At 41.7% G+C, this 27,079-nt stretch overlaps 1 protein-coding gene and 2 non-coding genes across 3 annotated transcripts; 2 read left to right on the top strand and 1 right to left on the bottom strand.

Moving 5' to 3' along the window:
- The first annotated feature begins 1,374 nt into the window (after positions 1-1,374).
- On the top strand, positions 1,375-1,446 carry Trnam-cau (transfer RNA methionine (anticodon CAU)). Its single transcript has one exon. It is a non-coding gene; the product is annotated as a tRNA-Met (tRNA).
- A 1,748-nt stretch (positions 1,447-3,194) lies between these two features.
- On the top strand, positions 3,195-3,266 carry Trnah-gug (transfer RNA histidin (anticodon GUG)). Its single transcript has one exon. It is a non-coding gene; the product is annotated as a tRNA-His (tRNA).
- A 16,096-nt stretch (positions 3,267-19,362) lies between these two features.
- Positions 19,363-20,754, bottom strand: LOC145493733 (uncharacterized). Its single transcript, XM_081473191.1, has one exon. It carries the CDS (start codon positions 20,752-20,754, stop codon positions 19,363-19,365), a length of 1,392 nt encoding a protein of 463 aa, XP_081329317.1.
- Between the last annotated feature and the right edge of the window lie 6,325 nt (positions 20,755-27,079).

The following is a 27,079-nucleotide window of genomic DNA, read 5'->3' as shown; positions in this document are numbered from 1 at the left end:
CGCCTTCTTTTTCGACCGAATCCAAAACGCCAGAAGCTCGATTCAACTGTTCTCTCAGATCTTCTAGGATCTCTTGCACGTCTCTCTCATCCAAAATCCTAGGATTCATCACCGCGAATGATTTCACTGCGTCGTGCGTGCTCCTTTTATACCCCGCGCGTCACCTCCACATTCACTCAGTACACGTAATTTTACGTATCATGTGCCCACTTCAGATCTCGCCAATCGGAACGAAGACCGTCACATGATCCCATCACACCACTCGTCACTGATTGGTCAAAATACGTACATAAAGTCGAACAACGCATTCCATCACTAGTCACTTTTCAGTAGAAGTCGTCATGGATTCACACGTCGAACCCGTCAAGAAAAAGAAAAAAATGTCCAAAAAGAAACTGGAACTGATGTTACCCAAGAGAGTGGAAAGAGAAGTAGGAGGTAAACAACTACAATCCACTTTAGATAGATGGTTATTCAAAAAACCTCGTGCCAGACTCCGTTTCAACGAACGCGTCCTCTTCAAAGAGATCACACCTGACTCGGTCGGTTGGACCACCGTACCACTCAAAGGCTTCTCGGAACCCTGGAGCGCCTTTTCGATCCAACGCCGAGAAGTCAAACGTGACATGAAAAGTAACCATGCCCGGCGAAGGCAAAGGCTGACACTCAAAAACATTAGAAAAACCAGACACGTCCTAGAAACCATGCTACGAGAAAACACCTTGCTGGGATACTAACTCTACATTTTTTTTCATCATATAGACTCTGAAAAGCTACCTGCCATTCAAGGTGGATGCTTGACCGTGATCAGTGAATCACCTCCTCGAACCGTGCAAGTCCTGGAAGCCATGGGACTCGATAGGTTCAAGAAAGACAACCTCCTAGAACTACCTCCTGAAGTGGATCACCGAGGAGAATCAACCGAAGTACAAGTGTTGGAGGAATTCGACCCCGATCAGTTCCTGAACCAAATGACACCCCAAGCTCCCATTTGCCCCCGTTGTATGGTACCCATGAAATACGGGAGTGTGAAAACCAAAGAAGGGGGTATCTGGTTTGAGTATTACCGATGTCCCACCGAGCGATTCTACACCAAGTGTTATGTGACTTGTGGTATTAAGGAAGGTGTGAGTGCGTACCTGCGACGCGTCGACGAACAGACCCACCCTTGCTACAGGAACATCGACCCAGCCCGTTTCCGATGTCTATGCAACAAGTCACTGGTCTTAGCCACCTCCCACTCCCAGGCCAACCCAGACAGGCTCTATCTAAAGTGTCCCAAGCGTAACTGCAAGTTCTTTCAATGGATCGACGAATACCCCCGTGGAATAGCCCAAGACATACTGATTCATGGACAGAACCCAAACTAAGAATGGCAGGGTAGCGCAGTGGAAGCGCGTTGGGCTCATAACCCAGAGGTCCGAGGATCGAAACCTCGCCCCGCCCATTCACACAGACACAGTTTTTTTCAATCACTCCGTTTTTTTATTTTTTACACATTAGGTAACCTATCATCTACATCTATCATAGATCTCATTGTCACTTGATTACATTCGTTAAATGTGCTGTAATAAAAGTCAATGACACTGACATAGCGTTTCGCCGTCTTCTTTTGTCTTCGAGTCCACTTAGACTGAAACGGTTCGAAACCGTAGCACAACATCATTCGGTGAAACGTGATCCGGTCCACAGGCGGCTTCACCGTCTGGTTCCAAACCAGGTTCTTACGAATAGCCTTGATGGCATTAAACAAAGTTCTGCCAAACACTTTCTCGGCAATGCGGTATTGGCGTCTGCTGCGTGTCCAGTTCTCACGCTGTTCGTCCACGAATAACAGGATCTGGTGCATCATCACCTCGAGCTGACTCGAGGTTTTAAAACGGATAAACCACCGACGGCCCGACAGCAAATCTCGGATCGGAAAATCCATCGCTTCGTAAAAACGGGTCCATGCCTCGTCCACCATATAGATCGCCTCATCGTAAGTCACATCAGGTTTTCTCGCCACGTGGTTTTGCAGACCAATCTCTCTCAATGCCATGATATCGCTCAATACAATGACTTAGAGTGAAGAGCGGACGAGGCCGATACGCTTTATGCAAGTCAACAACCAATCACAGCTCGAGTAGAAGTCACGTGGTATGAGTAGACTCAGGGGATAGGGGGTATCCCCCCCTCCACGCCCCACGGTCGTAGACTGGACACCATCCTACCGATCGTATAAAAAGATCGGACCGACTCGTTCACTCCAAGTCATTGTATGGCCGCCGCTCATTATAGAAGACTGTGGACCCTAACATTGCTGTGGATTCTCAACGTCCCAAGTGAGTATGGAAGCATTAGAGCGTTGTAATACCGAGTTAAACACCTTGAGAAATCTAGTGAGCGAGTGGATGAAGGACGAAGAAGAGACCCCTTTGTACCGCGACCTAGAAAACCTTTTAGGTTTCATCGGGGTGGCTCTGGACGCAGTAGATCTTTTGTGCCTCGAAGAGAGGTTGGGTGTCGTCGACGAGGACGACATAAATGATCTAGTGATTCACGTAGACTGGGCACGAAACGTCTACCAACAATTATTATGAAATTTTTTCAGACATGGAACACGATCATTGCTACGTATGCAAACAAAAAAGGCCATGCTGTCGCAGACCGATCCTCGAATTGGGAAGAAACGGGACCCACGACAAATCCATAAAACCCGTCAATGGACAGTTGAGAGAAGCCTGGGGACTAGGGTGTGTCTGGAAAACCTGTTGCGGTGCCATCTATGGCATGTACATCAACACGGAAACCAACCGTTACGAACCCGTCTTCCTGGGAAACCACTATGCTGAGGCCCTGTCACGTGTCAATCATGTTAAATCGTTCTTGTAAATAAGGGCGCAGGTCAATAGGATCATGCACACGTCCCAACTCTGTAAAAATTAAGTCGTGTCCAATAAAAAATTTTTGTTCTATTTTTCAGACTCATGTCATTCGCTAACCCCAAGTGTCTATGGTGTAAGGAAGGATTCACACCCAATCACAGTATCAACGACTACTTCGTGAGCATTTGTTGTCAAAAATTCTATCACGGAACCTGTAGAGCCCTCCACGCTGAGAAAACTTCCCAAACACACTGCCCTCATTGCAAAACCAGAAATTTCGGCGAACCTCACCATGACAGCCCCAAACCAAGCCCTAACGAGGTAAGCGCTTCGATGGTCTAATGGTTAAGACGTTGAGTTGTGGCCTCAAAGACCCAGGTTCGATTCCTGGTCGGGGCATTAAAATTTTTCTTTCTTTTTCAATAGAGACCCCTGGCCTGTAAAATCAAATTAGATGAACCACACCCAGGCGAAGATGTCATGCTCCTCTTCCTAGCCCAACATTTTCCATACCCGTGGTACCTGAGAAAAGACCTCTCAGACTTATGGCCCTTCGGACGCGTGTTCGAATCCTCCTCAGGCCTTCACGGAGAATTTATCAGCCCCCAGACCATGATGCTATCCCTAATGCACCTGGGAACACAGGATGTACAAGCCCTAGACATGATTAAAAATATCACGCAGCAAACCACATATATTCTATCGTTAAAGGCTCTTTATTAAAAAATGTTTTTTCACTCTGTGGGTTGTCGTGGTGAAATTTCCTTCACAAATGCTTGGTACGCTAACTCTTCTCTATTGGCACCATCGCACTTCCACTCCTTCCATCCGGCCAAAAATCCCTCCGGCAAATTCTCCAAACACACAGGGTCTTGAAACGATCTTGTCTTGTCCTCAAGCATCTTCTCCGACAGGATTCTTCGGAACCTCATCACCTCATCCGCCAGCTTCGTCACTTCTTTCTTCAGGACGACATCCATGGCGTCAGAAACAGCGTTCTTCATTATCCTTCCAAGAACACCCTCATGAACGGTATCCAGCACTCTCTCCGCAAAGTCTTTGTCGTGCGTCAACACCTCTTCAGCAACACTCTCCACCTTCGCCTTGATATCCTTTGTTGGCAGCTTCATTCTTCTTGTCGATCCGCAAAAACAATACTCACTCGATACTCAGGTAAACCCATTTTTATAACCCCATACGAACCTCGATTTCAGGCATTGGATAGTGCCCTATTTGGACATGCACGTGATGCGTGACGTCACGGGCGCCATGTTTTGATACCCCGGGCGCCATCTTGGATTTTACAATTTAAAAGAATGTATGGGAATTTTTAGGTCACGTGGTACAATCCCTGCACGCTGATTGGTTACCGCCCAGATTAACGTGCTTTACTACTTTAATAAATAAATGAAACTGCACTTACATGAGGCTTAAGTCCACGGAATCGTCGTCCTCTAATCGGTATTGTTGCTGAGCGAAGAAGCGAGGCCGGCTTGCGTTGTAATCCATGCTTTTTGCTTCGCCAAGGTTTGCGTGCACTAGCTTTTCCCGCCGTTTAGTTGATTGACGTGTTATCGCTTTCGCGTGTTTTGATAGTGCCTAAGAAGGCATTCGAGAACAGCAAAACTAGACTTAAGAGCGCACTTCGGCTCCTTTGAAAGTACGCCGTTTCTAAGGTTACAAAGTAAGGTACTTGAACTAAAATAAACTCCGTTCACATTCCAAGTAGACCTTGGGCGTACTTAAGGCCTACTTACGTACGTAGTATCAACTCGCCTATTATTTGCTGATGACACCAACATATTTTACAAAAATAAAAGTCTAAACCAGTTACTTACAAAAGCAAATGGTGAGTTAACTAAACTTTCTCTATGGTTCAAAGCAAATAAATTATCTTTAAATATTTCTAAAACAACTTACATGTTACTTTCAAACAGAAAAAACATGAATGAGACTATAAATTTAATGATAGACGAGAACATCATTGACAGAGTTAGGGAATGTAAGTTTCTTGGCACAGTTATAGATGAAAAACTAACATGGAAACCTCATATTAGCTTGATAACAAGTAAAATATCAAAAAATATTGGAATTATGTTTAAAGTAGGGCAATTTTTAACCAAAGAAACGACCAAAACCTTATATTACACTCTTGTTTACCCTTACATACATTACTGTAATGTCATATGGGCCAACAATTATCCTACTAGACTATCTAGAATAGTAATACTTCAGAAAAGAGCAGTCAGGGCTATAGCTAAAATTCAGTATAGAGAGATTACAGAAAATGTCTTTAAGGAACTAAAAATATTAAAAGTACAAGAGATAAATAAGCTAGAAATTTCATTTTTTTTTATGTTCAAGTTTTACAATAATCAACTTCCAAAAAATTTGTCAGACATCTTTTCAGCAAATTATCAAATACATAGTTATGGTACACGACGTGCAGATGACAGTCATCTCCCACGTAAATCAACTACACTTGGCCAATACTCCTTGGCCTTTCAAGGTCCAAAAATATGGAATAGTATAGACATCAAAACACGAAAAATCGAATCTTTCAATATATTTAAGAATAACATAAAAAGATCTATATTAGACAAAGATAGCAGCAGTGGCAAAATACCCCTTTTATAAAATAAGCTTTTGATACTTATTGCTTCGTTGATTATTTCATAAGATATTTCGAGTTGTTTCAAGTTTGATAATTATTATCACTTAGTTGATAACTGTCAAATTACGGATCTATAATTTCACGCATTTTTTTTTTTTTGCTTTTCTATAGACTCCCTCGTCACTTGTTTTGTATCAACAAAATAGTAATATTAGGCGATTTATAGTATATATTGTAATAGGTGATGGAAGCAATAAAGTTGAAGTTATGGCAGCCCATGTCTGACCCACGTTGCTGTCACGCAATGACGCACAACAGAAAAAGTAATGTGACGACGGAAACCGCAGCAGCCCATGTCTGACCTCAATTTCCGACATCGCGTATGAACAAAAAAATCCACCAAAACTAAAATAATTGACGACAGAAAAATGTAGCAGCCCTTGTCTGACCTACAAGGTCGTCAACAATGACTACAGTCTTGATCATAGTACTAAATAATGCGTCAGAAATAGTGGCAGCCCATGTCTGACCTACATTTCTAAGACTGAAGAAAAATAGAAAAAGGTGTAAAAGTGTTTCAATGGTGCGTGACCTAATGACATGTTTAACTTAATTAGCTTGGAGGCGTTCAGAGCGGATAAATATTTTGAAAGCATCAGATTTCCAGCGGCCAAGAGTGCGGATTTGCGCATCTGAGAAACCCTTATCAGCCGCGAGCGAAGCAGCCCCAATTCGAAAGCTCTGGCCTTTGTATCGACTGGTATCAAGGCCACAAAATTGTAAACGTTAGAGCGAAGCCTTATAAATCTCTCAAATGAGTGACCAACTCTCCGGTAGAAGGTTCGCTGGCACTGGTGTTTGTAATTCGTCTGCCTGTGGCGCTATTACCTTGAAGCTCACGACCTGAAAGCGAGAGATGTAATCGGCTTGGCTGTTCTGCAGGCCGGGAACATGCCGACGACGAAATAAAATATTATAGCGTAGACAACTAAGAACCAAGTCACGTAGCAGAACCATGACTAACTTATGCTGAGAGGTCTGCTTATTTATAATATCTACTAGGGCAGCATTATCTGTGAAAAATAGCACGCAGCGATTGGTGATACCCATATGTGGGCAGCTAAAACAATGGGAAAAAGCTCGAGGAAAGTAATGTTGAAACTGTGCCATGCATCCGGAAAGGCATCGCCAAACCAATGCCTACCAAATACCGCACTATAACCTTTAGATGGCGCGGCATCTGTATATAATTCAAGTGTAGAGGAAGTTTCCCAGCGGTCCGACGGAAAAAAATGCCCTCCCATTAAAATTATCTAGAAATGTTAACCACATGCGGATATCATGTTTAGATTCTCTGTTTAAACGGATGTGGTGATAAGGGCTTGTTAGACCGCTGGTAAGGTCAATTAAGCGGCGTAAAAAAGCGCGGCCTGGGATGACAACAGAACAACAGAAGTTTAACAGGCCAATTAAAGACTGCAGTTCGCGCACAGTGACGGAGCGTTTCTTGTGAAAGTGATGTAGTAAGGTACGACATTTGGTAAGCTTGTCTAACGGCAACCTGGCCTCCTGCCGCACAGAATCGAGCTCTGTACCAGCAAACTGTAAAGTGGTATTCGGTCCCACTGTTTTGTCCTGGGCAATTGGGACTCCAAGAAAGTTGCACATATCGAGAAACTTATGAAGGTCTTCACCGCATTTAACTCTACTTGGCGCAATAAACAAAAAGTCGTCTAAACTATGTAAAACGGCAGAGACATGTAAGTGTTGCATGGCAAGCCACTCTAAAGAAGAACTAAACTTTTCGAAAATCGCGCAGCTAGATCTGAGTCCCATAACGAGACAACGAACAAAATAGTATTCATTTGCCCATTTGATACCGAGTAACGGGTACTCCAACGGGTGAACAGGAATTATACGAAATGCGGACTTAATATCCGTTTTAGCCAAAAAGCAACCCGCACCTAATTTCTTTAAAATATGAATGGCATCACTAATAGTAGCATAATGGACTGATGAACATTCGTCAGCAATGGAATCATTTACAAACGAACCTTTTGGGTGTGATAAATGGGGAATTAATCTAAATTCATTAGGAGCCTTCTTAAGAACCATGCCAATGGGCGAAGTACGAAAAATGGGAAAAGGTGGAGCCTTGAAAGGTCCCACAACCCTACCAGCTTCGATACTCTTCATTAATTTTGAGGAAACAATTTCCGGATTCTGCAGGGCACTTTGCAAATTAGGAGATTCAAAAGAAGATAATTGGCCGATGTAAGAAATTCGAAAACCGTTCCGAAAACCGTCAACCAATAAGGTTTTTAGGGCTGGACTATAACCAGCCAATAAATTCTCAAACCGGTCCGCTTTTATGGGGGTGACTGGCTGGCTGTCCAACACTTGGATTAGTAAGTTGTGATCCGGATTTTCCGACATTGGGGCGCTGGTGGGTTGAGGAAACCTGACATTGACTTGCCGGATGTTTTGCATTGCATTTAAAGCAGACGTGCTGATATTGGCATCCCCTGCACTGCTTACCGGCGTGAAATGTCCAAAATGTCCCTTTGGGAAATTTGCTGGTAGAAGGTCGAAAACGGACTGGTGCGTGGGCCTTATCCGCACCTGTGGATGGTGGAGTTTTGCCGCAAATATTGAGCATCGCCCTAAGCCATAATTCCCAGTGGATTTGATCCCAAGGGTAACGGTGAGGTGGAGATTGTCTTAAGTAGCGGAACTGCTCGTCATAAAAAAGCCAGTCGGCCGATTTATGAGAAAGATCACGCACCACTTCACAATATTTTATCAACTTTGGGGCGTCATCAGCAACTTTCTCCGAATAAATCGTGACGAAAATGTTAAAGGCAGTTATCCACTGCTGAATAGTCGTCACCTTCTTTAGCGCGTGATAAGGCTCAAGAGTTAGGTGGGGTTGACCCGAGACACCACCAGGGGAGCTCATAGATAAGGCATACCGCTCACGGGGAGGAGCTACTGACAACAACACACCAAAATCTATGTATTCGTGAGCCCAAATTTTTGCTTTCGTTTTTGAGCTAACTCTAGCACCTAAATCTGCGCCAATGCTGGTAAAAAGCTGGCGCGGTTCATCCCCAACACTCAAGGGAGAAAGAGGTGGATCCGCGCCTTGCGTACCTGTGGGTTGAATGAGGTTTGAAATCTCCTCGTTCACCAGATGGTCAACCTGACCAAGTGCTGTGGTAGTGCTGGCGGGGACACTCGCTTGATGCTGCGTGGCCATGGCGTCCTTCACGGCCGCGGAGACAGCAGCGGTAATTGTGCTGGTGAGCGCCTGGAGATTTAACTGGACCATCCCCGGGACTGCAACAGACTGGGTATCTTGTACTATTGCAGCTGGCTCGGCCTCTTACAGATCAGAGGCAGGCGGCAACGAGCGAAGACGCTTAGAACGGCTTCCAGCGCCAGCAGTACGCTTCTTAGGCGGCATGATTAAGCGAGAAGAAATGATCTATATAATAACGGATGTTAGGTGACAGCGTTAACTGCATACAAGGTAAAATGAGCTTAAGACAATTACATGGCCGGGAAGAAATCTATAACTAAATAGACAACCTCAGAGGTGCCGGATTAAAGTAACCGCCAAATAGTTGCGGTATGTGAAAAAGGATTAAAAAAGACTGTTATCAGACCGAGACAACGCCTTTGCTGTAAATTGCGACAAGTGAGATAAATAACAATCATAAAAGCTCATTTCCATGAACAAATAGATATGCATTGACAGTAATACCGAGTGCATTGGACACACCTATGGAAATAGGCGGTCAAAATGGATTGTACACTCATGCGGTAAGCTGCACGCAAAAAACAATAAGCAAAGCCGGTATAGAACAAATACACACCTATCTACTGTGTTTATCATATAAAAAGAATGCACACTTATGTACTGTGCATAACGTATAAAACAAAGGCACACTAATGTACTGTGCATACCGTATAACACGGGCACAAATGTACTGTGTACACAGGTGGCCAAATGATAAACCAACGGAAACAGCAATGAAAAGGTATGCGGCAAATGAAAACCGCAAAAATAGCTGAATCACGAGGCAACAAGACACGGCTTGGTGTAAAATGTACACTGTACATATATCAAAAGGAAATGGTTTGAATTAGCGTCAGACAGCATAGTTCGGCCTAATGGTCGACAATTGAACGAATGTCTAATGACTTTAAAAAGGCCCCTGCCTATTGAGGTGGACACCATCACGCGCGAGAAATCTCTGGGATGAATTCCGAAAGCCTCTATGTCCCCAGAAAAAGACATGGGGGAGGGCTTCGAGGAACGTTTTAACATGTTTGTTAAACGCGCGAACACGCGTGTTGAATACAGGATCGGACCCCAGAAGGGTTTGGCAGACACAAATAAGCTTAACGTTGTACGTGTCGTGCAGAATGGTAAGAAGCTCCTCGATAGAAGAACCCACAACTAAAGCATCAAGACGAGAGAGATCATTGGTTCCCAGCTGTATAATAACTATGTCTGGAGCGAATGAAGCGACCACGGGGAGGTCGTATTGCAACGTCTTAGCCACAGTTCTCCCCCCAACACCACGCCATTTAAATGTGGCAGCATTATTTAACAAGAATTAGTGGTTAAGGTTAGGGTTTGCGGCAACGACGTTCTCTAAACGCCTAATGAATGAATGCCCCAGGATAAAAATTAGAGGGGGACCCATTCTATTGCAGTACAAAATATCTCTTCAACTTCCCTGAAAAAATGTTACCGCCAAGAGGTATACTCGCTGTGATGGTGAAAGCAAGAGGGAATGAGTGAGAATGCGACCAGTCTTTTATACTGGCGGATAGATAACACTCTTTAACATGATTGGCTGTTATGTCACGTGACAGACCACCATCGGATCGACAAATATGTGCCTTGAATACAATAGGTCAATTTATGGACATAAATAACATCATGCCTTGGCTTCATGTTTGTTTTTTTTTTTTCTGGGTTTGTTTAAATCAAGTTATTAGTCCCAGATATATTTATCTGATATGGATACAAGTTAAAACGTGCGTTTTGACATGTTTATCTAAAGAAAAAAACATTGAAAAATAATTCCAGTAAAATGCTCCTCGTTCTCTGCTCCCCCCTACCCTCCTCATGAGAGAGAATTACTGGGAGTAGAGTCTCTGTAGTGTCCCACCCTCACCGGTCCAACCGCACGAGGAGCCTCCGGCCCGTCTTCGATGCGACTTACTTTAAATAAGAGGTCAAAAGCCCTTTGTCTCCCTCTTGGGAGGCAGTTTTTAGACTCGCACATGGCATAGCCTCGTTTTGGTGCTAAGCTTATTTTCGTCCTATAATGCCATGAAATTGCTGTTCTCATTTCTTAACTTGACAGACGTGTTAAACTCGTGATTTTCTTCACATCTATTAGCTTGACAGTAGCTACAGCTTGAATTACCTTAAAATCTTTTTCTTCAGGCAATTATTTATTTGGGTCAAATAAGAAGAGAAAATAAGAAAAACACATGCAAGAGCTCGCAAAGCACACACACAAAGACTAATTATATTTATACATACAGATTGGTTTACAATGTACATTTTTGATTGGACATTCATGTTATGGTCAAGTGACAAATGTCATTACAAAGTATCCGCCGACCGGGATCACGTGACCATATTGCAGGTTCAAGTTTAGAGCTTATCGAAAACACGTGTTTTCTTAAGTTGACCGCTGATCAAGTGCTGGTTTTCGATTGCACCGCGAGCTCATGTTAGTTTCACTTGTTGCAAAGAGGGCTGGGTTTTTCGGAAGCCGCTTAACGCTAACCCAGGATTAAAGTTAACTGAAGTATAAATTTTTCTTGCAGAAAGTGTTTTTCACTGCTTCTTTTGTGTATGTTGAAATTATTCAAGTTCAAAACAGAAGGCAAAGCAATGTACAGAAAACCTTACAGCAAGAGTTACACAACTTAAGTCAAATTTCTTGCTTTTCCTGGGTTAGCGTAATCCGGCTATCAACAATCCGGCCCAGGAGCTCCGGTTTTAGGCTTGGCTAAATCTACTTATTAACCAAACATTCTCCCTTATTTTAGGTATCTGGCATCGAACAACATTGAAGAGCTACCCCCGGGATTATTTTCCAATCTATCAATGCTTTGGTCCTTGTAAGCTTGTTTGCAGTTCTTTTTTATTTAATTTATATGAACGTAATTATTAGTGATAATTAAGTATTTGTTCGAACTATGACACTGACCCTGTCAACTCCAGCTTGATTTCAACATTACAAACATTGCTTTTTGAGTATCGTTATCGGTCGTTTATCGGTAAGTTTTGTTTTTACATTATGTAGAGATCAAGACTGAAAACAGCAGTGCACAGTGTTATGAAGGAAATACATGTATCCAGCTAGATGAGACAAATTTATACGTTTATCCATTAAAGAAAGGAATTGCAAGGCCTTTGGTCTATTCCTTTTATAAACATATTACATCAAGATCATTGCTTTCCACTTATTGGCGAGATAAAAACACAATTTTATTTCACTACAGTAAAATGTCACACTCTTTGTCCGTCTACTATACAGAAAATCCGTGTAAATTAAGACTAAAATAAGATATGATTTAGATAAACGTTTATGCAGCAACGGTCGAGAGAAGATCAAGATAAGAGAGTCAATCCTGCATAGAGACTTCATACCCAAGGTAATCCGTCATTTTATATGTTTTGATTTTCAATAGACGATTCATCGACCTGTTTTGTTTGCGCTCTCAGCCGTGTTTTTGTGCTCGTTTGGCTGTTCATTCCTTTGCCGTTCATTTGGTTTCAGAGAGTCTCATAAGCAAATCACAGTGGGAACAGCAACATAGTTAATATAGGGAACTGATTACGAAGTGTAGCAAACATCAAAGGAGTAAACAAAGATACCAAGATTTATGCTGGAATGTCCACGACCGGGCACAATCTTTTGTTTTGAGCTCATACACTTTGCATGAGTTACGTAACCAAGAGGTCTCTATTGGTTAGTTGCTTGGTCAGTAGTAAACAATTGTTGTGTTTTGAGCACGGTCAAGGCTAAAAAACAGAACAAAATCACACAACAAAGAACTTTGTCGAGTTTCATAACCATTCCCCTCCATTAACTATGATAGCAACGAGTATAATAGCTGTCTAATACAACAATGTGAAATGATCACATTCTGCGCATTCTAGATAACATGAAATACGACGGGTAATTAAAAAAAAAATTGGCTTTTGATGCTTTCTTACATATTATATTTTGGATATCTCCGAGAGTGATAGACAAACTGAATCTAAATATTGCTTAAATCCTAGGTTCAACATAAAGTCGTTTCCAATCGACGTTGTCCTTGATGTTGTTCTCCCTGTTGCTTTAAGTGCATCTTGTTGTTTAGGCGAAAGCGTCTGTCTACATTTTCGACCATCTGATTGTTTGGTTGCGTTGTTTTCGGCCTTCGTTTGCTTTGCACTCGTTTGGTTACTCATTTCTTTACCGTTTATTCAGTTTTTTTATTGTTTGGACGGGCAAATCTGTCCTCCGATTAAAGTTTCGAAATTTATTAAACTTAGCGCGGGCCGAAGCTCCTTTGGTTCTTTGATATTAAAATATCAAGGAAGGCATCCTTGCACGAGTAACCCGAAAACACTGACCCCCGGTCCGCGGACCCCCGCTACGGACCGGGTCCGTGGACTACCTATGGACCGGTCCACGGACTCCCGTTACGGACCCCCTCTACGGACCAGCCCCCAAAATATAATAGAAATAATAAATAAATATTTCAGTTACAGGTTGTCTAATAGATTACTCGTCACGGCGAAATTTCGAACGTTACATTGTGCAAATGGGCAGACCTGGATTCAGGCTCGGGTGCAATTTATATAATTACACATTGCCATTTTCTTTCCTGTGGCCATAAAGTATACAAAAGACGCGTACGGGGAAGCCTCCGGGAAGCCTCGAAATTTGTGTTCTTTCTCCTCTGCCATTTTTTTCAACCCATCCTCCCGTGGGTTCGTGAATTAGTTCCAGGCTTCACAATTTGCTCATCGGAATAACAGATACAAACAAGAATAAACGGCCTAAAAATATATCTTCCATAGCCAGATTGAGCCACGAATGGAAGGTAACAATTTTCCTTCTTACCATCGGCATCTCCTTACGCTGAAAACAGCTTTTAGGGAGTTGGGGTGGGGTGTTAAAAACCCAATTCTGTTACATTTGCACATGCAGTGCAACACTCGAAAAATCACCGACACGAGTCTGAATTTATTAGACAACCCATAAGTGAAATCTTTATCTCTTATTTTTACACTATTTTAGGGTGGTCCGTAGAGGGGGTCCGTAGGGGTAGTCCATGGTTCGGTCCGTAGGGTAGCCCGCGAACCCGGTCCGTTGTGGGGGTCCACGAACCGGGGGTCAGTGTTTTCGGGTTACCCATCCTTGCACTGCGTGTTCCATGTTTTCCTTGGCTTTCAAACGAAGCGAAACATAACCAAATCCTCCACGAAAACATCCACGCAACGCGCGAGAAACATCCGAAGAAGAACTGGGTACAGTCGTACATGTACCATGTTTCAATATAACTTAAGGTATAAGGCATATATGATAGATTCACTCTCTTACCTTGATCTTCTCTTACTACAGTATGATGTCACAATTTGTGCCCTGTGACCCTTCGTTATAGCCACCTCCGTTTAGTTGAATCGAAGTGGCTGTAGGTTTCTGAAATAAATTTCTAAATTACGAAAAAGTGTTGAGGCCAGTAAAGTGAGTTCGTTTTAATCCATTGGGTAAGCAAACTCGTGACTCAAAGGTGGTTCAGGGGAGGGGGGTTGGGTTACACGGATGGAACTCTAAACTTTTTTTAATACGCGTATATAATTTAAGAGAAAATGTTTTCTCGGTTGTGGTAGATTTGCAAATCCTATAATTAATATAGTCTAAATCGATAGTGAAGTATTAAAAACTGATACTAGAATGTAAATGGGTACTAGTTCTGCAATGTTGCCAAAGATTTTTGTAAAGAAGGCGTAATCTTGCTTTGCATGCCACTCAAAACCACGGTGGTTGCTACTATAATGTCAAATGATGTGGGGAGACTCCCGACATATCAAATGTATCGGCGAGAGATGAATGAAATCATCCTCCCATTCCCTTCATCCCCGATAACTGTTCAAGAGGAAGGGGGGCGGTGGGGGGGAGGGTGTGGGTGGTTGTTGTTAAAATCCTCTTTCGATACATCAAGGCTTTTTGCCGTTGATATGACAGCCGTGAACTTGCTCCACATGAAAATACGTTCTTTATCTCATTAATACTATGTATTTTCAACTTGTTCTCCGTCTATCGCAGAGAGCTGACAGGAAATCACATTCAGAATTTACCACAGGATATCTTCTCCTCTTTGGAGAACTTGGGATACCTGTAAGTATATCCATTATCTTTGTTTTTTGTTTAACAATCATTACAACTGCTAGCCTTGCTTTTTGCAAATGTCTACTCGGATTATTATTATTTATTATTTCATTATTATTTTAGTAGGAAAACAATCATTTCAAAATAGTTATTTAAGAAATAGAAAACAGGTTATACTTTCCGTTATAGATAACATCAAAATCTGGTCAGAACATCGGTGACACACTCGGCAATCGCCTCGTGAGCCATTTTTTCTTTTGCTGTTAAAACATTTTCATGTCATTGGTATAATCTACTACTGAAAAGACGAGCGGCAACATGGAATATATATGGATTTTTACCTTTTTTTACAATAGCTTTTAACTGTATCACGTGCTAATTGGCCAATTGTTATAAAAGTACCGACACAGATGACGCGATCATTTGGAGTCTATCTTTTTGTTGAGGGTCGACGATCGAGGGTTCCATGTTGAAGGTCGAGTGTGGCGGGTCGAGGGTAATATTTTTTGTTTTCTGGGTTTGTTGTTTTACTCTTTGGTGTAGGTTCGAATTCCGCCGCTCAGTCGACTCTGGCCATGGTCTACATGTTCCTCCCCAAATTGGTTAAATGTCCGCTAACATGATCGCACTTCATTTCACAAACGTCTTTGCTACAACGAGAAAGATAATTTATGTAGTCTTCTCGATTCAGATATCTTTTTGGGTCCTTGACTATTTATCTATAACCTTCTATAACATTCAAAGTCCGGTTTTTCATGTGACTTCATCACGCTGGATATATTGGCTGATGTACTAAGGCCATTAACTTTTGACTGGCTCTCCGCGTAGAAATAAATCCAAACATTTAGTTTTGCAGTTGTAATTTCTTCAACAAATGATAACACACAGGAATAACCGGAATGTGGTTCGCGTTAATATTTGTATTGATAGTGACAATGTTGTGTCAAAGTGCCTCACTCGCTTCGAATTTCACATTTTCTGCCGGCAAATTTTTCACTGTGGAAAACAAATAAAAACGCCTTCCCTGGCTTGGTTTGCGTACCTTTTCTTCTATGTCGCTGTAGTGGTTTAGGTCATTTTACTACCAATGCGATTTCGTGGAGTGTTGGCTTCATTGTTTTCCAGCGTTATTGACAGGCCGCGAGGAAAAATATTGCCATCTGTGAAACAGTACTTGAAATCTGGAGGCAATGGGAGCAATGGAAGCAAATTTACGGCTATTTTCCTCCTTCGGTAAATTCTCTGTCATACGAAACATCTGTGAGATTTTGCGATCTGAATTACTACTCTCCTTCGGTAAACTTGCAGGGCTTTGCGATGGGCCGCGATGAAAAATATCTGTGAGATTAGCGAGCTTAAATAGACTATATATCACGGTTTTCGACGACGTCTTGATGGGTAGGCAAAGCGGTCAGAAATTACAGTGTTTGTATAGGAATCCGATGGCAAATAACTTTTTCCAAAATTGAATTTTACACAAGTTGTGAATCGGAACGTTAAACTATTAGGTACAGGATTGTATTTCCAGGTTTAAAGGATGTAGCTTGGCTAGAAGACGCTCGGTTTATTTTGCTAATTTTCCATAGATTTGTCTGTAAATTTGGCTGGGTGGACGCGGTTCGCGGGAAAAAAAAACACAGACAAATGTATGGAAAATTAACTGAGCGTCTTCTAGCTAAGCTACACCCTTCAGATCCTTCAAACTTGGTGAATACAATCTTCCACCTAGTATCAGTAGAGGAATTTAAAACATATTGAACATCATGGGTGACAAAGTACTCCTTAATTTTGGCGCGAAATTTTAGCATTAATTTATAATTTCACATGTGAAATTATAAAATTGCCGTGGCAACATCTCTTGTATTTCGATTATTACCAAGATGGCGTTGAGATTTAAGACGGTGACCATTGAAGAAGTTACGGAATTAAAAGAAGCGGCAGAAAACTTAAATACGCGATAGAGCACAATTACCTGGGTGAGGGTTTTTGAGAAGTGGTGTGGCGAAAATAGCCTTGAGAGATACCTGGAGATGATTCTTCCTGAGCAGTTGAATGAAGTAATCGAGCGGTTTTACGCCTTCTTGTGTAAACAAGACGGAATCGATTACGAACGTGGGTCCCTAAAACAGATTATCCAACCACTCAGTCCGGAAAACGGTGGTCAGAAAGCTGAAGGCCTAGGGAGTTCCAAAATCCGAAATAATAACAACAAATGGCCATCGACAAGAATAAAGCGTTGAAGCCTACAACCCCGGGAACGAAGACGAGCAGCCGACAACTGTCTAGCATCATTGATGGCAAAGAAATCCACTTTAACCAGACAACCAGTCGAGTTCCCCTTCAGCCGCTAATCTTACCTTCATTTTCAAAGATTTTAGAGAAAGTTGTATACAATCGACTTATAGATTATTTAACTAAATTTAACATCTTAAACAAAAACCAGTATGGCTTCAGGCAAAAACACTCTACTGCGATGGCAATTTTAGATTTTGTAGAAAAAATACATTTTGCAATTGACAATGGCGAATACTGTATAGGTATCTTTTTAGATCTCGCAAAAGCCTTTGATACAGTTAACCACACAATCCTATTGAACAAACTTGAACATTATGGAATCAGAGGTATACCACACTTATGGTTTAAGAACTACTTATCTAACAGAAAACAGTATGTACAATTCAAAGGAGTAGACTCAGAAATGTCAGACATAATATGTGGGGTTCCAGAGGGGTCAGTACTTGGGCCACTCCTATTCTTGATATACATCGATGACATAAGTGCTTCCTCAAATGTGTTTTCCTTCACATTATTTGCTGATGACACCAACATATTTTACAAAACTAAAAGTCTAAACCAGTTACCTACAAAAGCAAATGGTGAGTTAACTAAACTTTCTCTATGGTTCAAAGCAAATAAATTATCTTTAAATATTTCTAAAACAACTTACATGTTATTTTCAAACAGAAAACACATGAATGAGACTATAAATTTAATGATAGACGAGAACATCATTGACAGAGTTAGGGAATGTAAGTTTCTTGGCACAGTTATAGATGAAAAACTAACATGGAAACCTCATATTAGCTTGATAACAAGTAAAATATCAAAAAATATTGGAATTATGTTTAAAGTAGGGCAGTTTTTAACCAAAGAAACGACCAAAACCTTATATTACACTCTTGTTTACCCTTACATACATTACTGTAATGTCATATGGGCCAACAATTATCCTACTAGACTATCTAGAATAGTAATACTTCAGAAAAGAGCAGTCAGGGCTATAGCTAAAATTCAGTATAGAGAGATTACAGAAAATGTCTTTAAGGAACTAAAAATATTAAAAGTACAAGAGATAAATAAGCTAGAAATTTCATTTTTTTTATGTTCAAGTTTTACAATAATCAACTTCCAAAAAATTTGTCAGACATCTTTTCAGCAAATTATCAAATACATAGTTATGGTATACGACGTGCAGATGACAGTCATCTCCCATGTAAATCAACTACACTTGGCCAATACTCCTTGGCCTTTCAAGGTCCAAAAATATGGAAAAGTATAGACATCAAAACACGAAAAACCAAATCTTTCAATATATTTAAGAATAACATAAAAAGATCTATATTAGACAAAGATAGCAGCAGTGGCAAAATACCCCTTTTATAAAATAAGCTTTTGATACTTATTGCTTCGTTGATTATTTCATAAGATATATCGAGTTGTTTCAAGTTTGATAATTATTATCACTTAGTTGATAAATGTCAAATTACGGATCTATAATTTCACGCATTTTTTTTTTTTTTTTTTTTTTTTTGCTTTTCTATAGACTCCCTCGTCACTTGTTTTGTATCAACAAAATAGTAATATTAGGCGATTTATAGTATATATTGTAATAGGTGATGGAAGCAATAAAGTTGAAGTTATGGCAGCCCATGTCTGACCCACGTTGCTGTCACGCAATGACGCACAACAGAAAAAGTAATGTGACGACGGAAACCGCAGCAGCCCATGTCTGACCTCAGTTTCCGACATCGCGTATGAACAAAAAAATCCACCAAAACTAAAATAATTGACGACAGAAAAATGTAGCAGTCCTTGGCTGACCTACAAGGTCGTCAACAATGACTACAGTCTTGATCATAGTACTAAATAATGCGTCAGAAATAGTGGCAGCCCATGTCTGACCTACATTTCTAAGACTGAAGAAAAATAGAAAAAGGTGTAAAAGTGTTTCAATGGTGCGTGACCTAATGACATGTTTAACTTAATTAGCTTGGAGGCGTTCAGAGCGGATAAATATTTTGAAAGCATCAGATTTCCAGCGGCCAAGAGTGCGGATTTGCGCATCTGAGAAACCCTTATCAGCCGCGAGCGAAGCAGCCCCAATTCGAAAGCTCTGGCCTTTGTATCGACTGGTATCAAGGCCACAAAATTGTAAACGTTAGAGCAAAGCCTTATAAATCTCTCAAATGAGTGACCAACTCTCCGGTAGAAGGTTCGCTGGCACTGGTGTTTGTAATTCGTCTGCCTGTGGCGCTATTACCTTGAAGCTCTCGACCTGAAAGCGAGAGATGTAATCGGCTTGGCTGTTCTGCAGGCCGGGAACATGCCGACGACGAAATAAAATATTATAGCGTAGACAACTAAGAACCAAGTCACGTGGTAGAACCATGACTAACTTATGCTTAGAGGTCTGCTTATTTATAATATCTACTAGGGCAGCATTATCTGTGAAAAATAGCACGCAGCGATTGGTCATACTAGACCCCCATATGTGGGCAGCTAAAACAATGGGAAAAAGCTCGAGGAAAGTGATGTTGAAACTGTGCCATGCATCCGGAAAGGCACCGCCAAACCAATGCCTACCAAATACCGCACTATAACCTTTAGATGGCGCGGCATCTGTATATAATTCAAGTGTAGAGGAAGTTTCCCAGCGGTCCGACGGAAAAAATGCCCTTCCATTAAAATGATCTAGAAATGTTAACCACATACGGATATCATGTTTAGATTCTCTGTTTAAACGGATGTGGTGATAAGGGCTTGTTAGACCGCTGGTAAGGTCAATTGAGCGGCGTAAAAAAGCGCGGCCTGGGATGACAACAGAACAACAGAAGTTTAACAGGCCAATTAAAGACTGCAGTTCGCGCACAGTGACGGAGCGTTTCTTGTGAAAGTGATGTAGTAAGGTACGACATTTGGTAAGCTTGTCTAACGGCAACCTGGCCTCCTGCCGCACAGAATCGAGCTCTGTACCAGCAAACTGTAAAGTGGTATTCGGTCCCACTGTTTTGTCCTGGGCAATTGGGACTCCAAGAAAGTTACGCATATCGAGAAACTTATGAAGGTCTTCACCGCATTTAACTCTACTTGGCGCAATAAACAAAAAGTCGTCTAAAATATGTAAAACGGCAGAGACATGTAAGTGTTGCATGGCGAGCCACTCTAAAGAGGAACTGAACTTTTCGAAAATCGCGCAGCTAGACCTTAGTCCCATAACGAGACAACGATCAAAATAGTATTCATTTGCCCTTTTGATACCGAGTAACGGGTACTCCAACGGGTGAACAGGAATTATACGAAATGCGGACTTAATATCCGTTTTAGCCAAAAAGCAACCCGCACCTAATTTCTTTAAAATATGAATGGCATCATTAGTAGTAGCATAATGGACTGATGAACATTCGTCAGGAATGGAATCATTTACAGACGAACCTTTTGGGTATGATAAATGGTGAATTAATCTAAATTCATTAGGAGCCTTCTTGGGAACCATGCCAATGGGCGAAGTACGAAAAATGGGAAACGGTGGAGCCTTGAAAGGTCCCACAACCCTACCAGCTTCGATTTCCTTCATTAATTTTGAGGAAACAATTTCCGGATTCTGGAGGGCACTTTCCAAATTAGGAGATTCAAAAGAAGATAATTCGCCGATGTAAGAAATTCGAAAAACGTTCCGAAAACCGTCAACTAATAAGGTTTTTAAGGCTGGACTATAACCAGCCAATAAATTCTCAAACCGGTCCGCTTTTACGGGGGTGACTGGCTGGCTGTCCAACACTTGGATTAATAAGTTGTGATCCGGATTTTCCGACATTGGGGTGCTGGTGGGTTGAGGAAACCTGACATTGACTTGCCGGATGTTTTGCATTGCATTTAAAGCAGACATGCTCATATTGGCATCCCCTGCACTGCATACCGGCGTGAAATGTCCAACATGTCCCTTTGGGAAATTTGCTGGTAGAAGGTCGAAAACGGACTGGTGCGTGGGCCTTATCCGCACCTGCGGATGATGGAGTTTTGCCGCAAATATTGGACATCGCCCTAAGCCATAATTCCCAGTGGATTTGATCCCAAGGGTAACGGTGAGGTGCAGATTGTCTTAAGTAGCGGAACTGCTCGTCATAAAAAAGCCAGTCGGCCGATTTATGAGAAAGATCACGCACCACTTCATAATATTTCATCAACTTTGGGGCGTCATCAGCAGCTTTCTCCGAATAAATCGTGACGAAAATGTTAAAGGCAGTTATCCACTGCTGAATAGTTGTCACCTTCTTTGGCGTGTGATAAGGCTCAAGAGCTAGGTGGGGTTGACCCGAGACACCACCAGGGGAGCTCATAGATAAGGCATACCGCTCACGGGGAGGAGCTACTGACAACAACACACCAAAATCTATGTATTCGTGAGCCCAAATTTTTGCTTTCGTTTTTGAGCTAACTCTAGCACCTAAATCTGCGCCAATGCTGGTAAAAAGCTGGCGCGGTTCATCCCCAACACTCAAGGGAGAAAGAGGTGGATCCGCGCCTTGCGTACCTGTGGGTTGAATGAGGTTTGAAATCTCCTCGTTCACCAGATGGTCAACCTGACCAAGTGCTGTGGTAGTGCTGGCGGGGACACTCGCTTGATGCTGCGTGGCCATGGCGTCCTTCCCGGCCGCGGAGACAGCAGCGGTAATTGTGCCGGTGAGCGCCTGGAGATTTAACTGGACCATCCCCGGGACTGCAGCAGACTGGGTATCTTGTACTATTGCAGCTGGCTCGGCCTCTTACAGATCAGAGGCAGGCGGCAACGAGCGAAGACGCTTAGAACGGCTTCCAGCGCCAGCAGTACGCTTCTTAGGCGGCATGATTAAGCGAGAAGAAATGATCTATATAATAACGGATGTTAGGTGACAGCGTTAACCGCATACAAGGTAAAATGAGCTTAAGACAATTACATGGACGGGAAGAAATCTATAACTAAATAGACAACCTCAGCGGTGCCGGATTAAAGTAATCGCCAAATAGTTGCGGTATGTGAAAAAGGATTAAAAAAGACTGTTATCAGACCGAGACAACGCCTTTGCTGTAAATTGCGACAAGTGAGATAAATAACAATCATAAAAGCTCATTTCCAAGAACAAATAGATATGCATTGACAGTAATACCGGGTGCATTGGACACACCTATGGAAATAGGCGGTCAAAATGGATTGTACACTCAATAAGCAAAGCTGGTATAGAACAAATACACACCTATCTACTGTGTTTATCATATAAAAAGAATGCACACTTATGTACTGTGCATAACGTATAAAACAAAGGTACACTAATGTACTGTGCATACCGTATAACACGGGCACAAATGTACTGTGTACAAAGGTGGCCAAATGATAAGCCAACGGAAACAGCAATGAAAAGGTATGCGGCAAATGAAAACCGCAAAAATAGCTGAATCACGAGGCAACAAGACACGGCTTGGTGTAAAATGTACACTGTACATATATCAAAAGGAAATGGCTTGAATTAGCGTCAGACAGCATAGTTCGGCCTAATGGTCGACAATTGAACGAATGCGTAATGACTTTAAAACGGCCCCTGCCTATTGAGGTGGACACCATCACGCGCGAGAAATCTCTGGGATGAATTTCGAAAGCCTCTATGTCCCCAGAAAAAGACATGAGGGAGGGCGTCGAGGAACGTTTTAACATGTTTATTAAACGCGGCAGACACAAATAAGCTTAACGTTGTACGTGTCGTGCAGAATGGTAACAAGCTCCTCGATAGAAGAACCCACAACTAAAGCATCAAGACGAGAAAGATCATTGGTTCCCAGCTGTAAAATAACTATGTCTGGAGCGAATGAAGCGACCACGGGGAGGTCGTATTGCAACGTCTTAGCCACAGTTCTCCCCCCAACACCACGCCATTTAAATGTGGCAGCATTATTTAACACGAATTAGTGGTTAAGGTTAGGGTTTGCGGCAACGACGTTCTCTAAACGCCTAATGAATGAATGCCCCAGGATAAAAATTAGAGGGAGATCCATTCTAATGCAATACAAAATATCTCTTCAACTTCCCTGAAAAAACGTTATCGACAAGAGATATACTCGCTGTGATGGTGAAAGCAAGAGGGAATGAGTGAGAATGCGACCAGTTTTTTATACTGGCGGATAGATAACACTCTTTAACATGATTGGCTGTTATGTCACATGACAGACCACCATCGGATCGACAAATATGTGCCTTGAATACAATAGGTCAATTTATCGACATAAAAAACATCATGCCTTGGCTTGATGTTTGTTTTTTTTTTCTGGGTTTGTTTAAATCAAGTTATTAGTGCCAGATATATTCATCTGATATGGATACAAGTTAAAACGTGCGTTTTGACATGTTTATCTCAAGAAAAAAACATTGAAAAATAATTCGAGTAAAATACTCCTCGTTCTCTCTTCCCCCCTACCCCCCTCATGGGAGAGAATTACTGGGAGTAGAGTCTCTGTAGTGTCCCACCCTCACCGGTCCAACCGCACGAGGAGCCTCCGGCGCGTCTTCGATGCGACTTACTTTAAATAAGAGGTCAAAAGCGCTTTGCCTCCCTCTTGGGAGGCATTTCTTAGACTCGCACATGGCATAGCCTCGTTTTGGTGCTGAGCTTATTTTCGTCCTATAATGCCATGAAATCGCTGTTCTCATTTCTTAACTTGACAGACGTGTTAAACTCGTGATTTTCTTCACATCTATTAGCTTGACAGTAGCTACAACTTGAATTACCTGAAAATCTTTTTCTTCTGGCAATTATTTATTTGGGTCAAATAAGAAGAGAAAATAAGAAAAACACATGCAAGAGCTCGCAAAGCACACACACAAAGACTAATTATATTTATACATAAAGATTGGTTTACAATGTACATTTTTGATTGGACATTCATGTTATGGTCAAGTGACAAATGTCATTACAAAGTATCCGCCGACCGGGATCACGTGACCATATTGCAGGTTCAAGTTTAGAGCTTATCGAAAACACGTGTTTTTTTAAGTTGACCGCTGATCAAGTGCTGGTTTTCGATTGCACCACGAGCTCATGTTAGTTTCACTTGTTGCAAAGAGGGCTGGGTTTTTCGGAAGCTGCTTAACGCTAACCCAGGATTAAAGTTCACTAAAGTATAAATTTTTGTTGCAGAAAGTGTTTTTCACTGCTTCTTTTGTGTATGTTGAAATTATTCAAGTTCAAAACAGAAGGCAAGGCAATGTACAGAAAACCTTACAGCAAGAGTTACACAACTTAAGTCAAATTTCTTGCTTTTCCTGGGTTAGCGAAACCGGCTATCAACAATCCGGCCCAGGAGCTCCGGTTTTAGGCTTGGCTAAATCTACTTATTACCCTAACATTCTCCCTTATTTTAGGTATCTGGCATCGAACAACATTGAAGAGCTACCCCCGGGATTATTTTCCAATCTATCAATGCTTTGGATTTTGTAAGCTTGTTTGCAGTTCTTTTTTCTTTAATTTTTATGAACGTAATTATTAGTGATAATTAAGTATTTGTTCGAACTATGACACTGACCCTGTCAACTCCAGCTTGATTTCAACATTACAAACATTGCTTTTTGATTATCGTTATCGGTCGTTTATCGGTAAGTTTTGTTCTTATATTATGTAGAGATCAAGACTGAAAACAGCAGTGCACAGTGTTATGAAGGAAATACATGTATCCAGCTAGATGAGACAAATTTATACGTTTATCCATTAAAGAAAGGAATTGCAAGGCCTTTGGTCTATTCCTTTTATAAACATATTACATCAAGATCATTGCTTTCCACTTATTGGCGAGATAAAAACACAATTTTATTTCACTACAGTAAAATGTCACACTCTTTGTCCGTCTACTATACAGAAAATCCGTGTAAATTAAGACTAAAATAAGATATGATTTAGATAAACGTTTATGCAGCAACGGTCGAGAGAAGATCAAGATAAGAGAGTCAATCCTGCATAGAGACTTCATACCCAAGGTAATCCGTCATTTTATATGTTTTGATTTTCAATAGACGATTCATCGACCTTTTTTGTTTGCGCTCTCAGCCGTGTTTTTGTGCTTGTTTGGCTGTTCATTCCTTTGCCGTTCATTTGGTTTCAGGGAGTCTCATAAGCAAATCACAGTGGGAACAGCAACATAGTTAATATAGGGAACTGATTACGAAGTGTAGCAAACATCAAAGGAGTAAACAAAGATACCAAGATTTATGCTGGAATGTCCACGACCGGGCACAATCTTTTGTTTTGAGCTCATACACTTTGCATGAGTTACGTAACCAAGACGTCTCTATTGGTTAGTTGCTTGGTCAGTAGTAAACAATTGTTGTGTTTTGAGCACGGTCAAGGCTAAAAAACAGAACAAAATCACACAACAAAGAACTTTGTCGAGTTTCATAACCATTCCCCTCTATTAACTATGATAGCAACGAGTATAATAGCTGTCTACAACAACAATGTGAAATGATCACATTCTGCGCATTCTGGATAACATGAAATACGACGGGTAATTAAAAAAAAAAAATTGGCTTTTGATGCTTTCTTACATATTATATTTTGGATATCTCCGAGAGTGATAGACAAACTGAATCTAAATATTGCGTAAATCCTAGGTTCAACATAAAGTCGTTTCCAATCGACGTTGTCCTTGATGTTGTTCTCCCTGTTTCTTTAAGTCCATCTTGTTGTTTAGGCGGGAGCGTCTGTCTGCATTTTCGACCATCTGATTGTTTGGTTGCGATGTTTTCAGTTCGGCGTTCGTTTGCTTTGCACTCGTTTGGTTGCTCATTTCTTTACCGTTTATTCAGTTTTTTTATTGTTTGGACGGGCAAATCTGTCCTCCGATTAAAGTTTCGAAATTTATTAAACTTGGCGATGGCCGAAGCTCCTTTGGTTCTTTGATATTAAAATATCAAGGAAGGCATCCTTGCACGGGTAACCCGAAAACACTGACCCCCGGTCCGCGAACCCCCACTCCGGACCGGGTCCGTGGACCACCTACGGACTGGTCCACGGACTCCCGTTACGGACCCCCTCTACGGACCAGCCCCCGAAATATAATAGAGATAATAAATAAATATTTCAGTTACAGGTTGTCTAATAGATTACTCGTCACGGCGAAATTTCGAACGTTACATTGTGCAAATAGGCAGACCTGGAGTCAGGCTCGGGTGCAATTTATATAATTACACATTGCCATTTTCTTTGCTGTGGCCATAAAGTATACGAAAGACGCGTACAGGGAAGCCTCCTGGAAGCCTCGAAATTTGTGTTCTTTCCCCTGTGCCATTTTGTTCAGCCCATCCTCCCGTGGGTTCGTGAATTAGTTCCAGGCTTCACAATTTACTCATCGGAATAACAGATACAAACAAGAATAAACGGCCTAAAAATATATCTTCCATAGCCAGATTGAGCCGCGAATGGAAGGTAAGAAGTTTCCTTCTTATCATCGGCATCTCCTTACGCTGAAAACAGCTTTTAGGGAGGTGGGGTGGGGTGTTAAAAACCCAATTCTGTTACATTTGCACATGCAGTGCAACACTCGAAAAATCACCGACACGAGTCTGAATTTATTAGACAACCCATAAGTGAAATCTTTATCTCTTATTTTTACACTATTTTAGGGTGGTCCGTAGAGGGGATCCGTAGGGGTAGTCCATGGTTCGGTCCGTAGGGTAGCCCGCGAACCCGGTCCGTTGTGGGGGTCCACGAAACAGGGGTCAGTGTTTTCGGGTTACCCATCCTTGCACTGCGTGTTCCATGTTTTCCTTGGCTTTCAAACGAAGCGAAACATAACCAAATCCTCCACGAAAACATCCACGCAACGCGCGAGAAACATCCGAAGAAGAACTGGGTACAGTCGTACATGTACCATGTTTCAAT

The sequence above is a fragment of the Orbicella franksi genome, chromosome 7, assembly GCF_964199315.1.
Source record: "Orbicella franksi chromosome 7, jaOrbFran1.1, whole genome shotgun sequence".
In the NCBI taxonomy this organism is placed as follows: Eukaryota; Metazoa; Cnidaria; class Anthozoa; order Scleractinia; family Merulinidae; genus Orbicella; species Orbicella franksi.
Note: the sequence above shows the minus strand (reverse complement) of the source record. Positions and strands in the feature narration are given on the sequence as shown.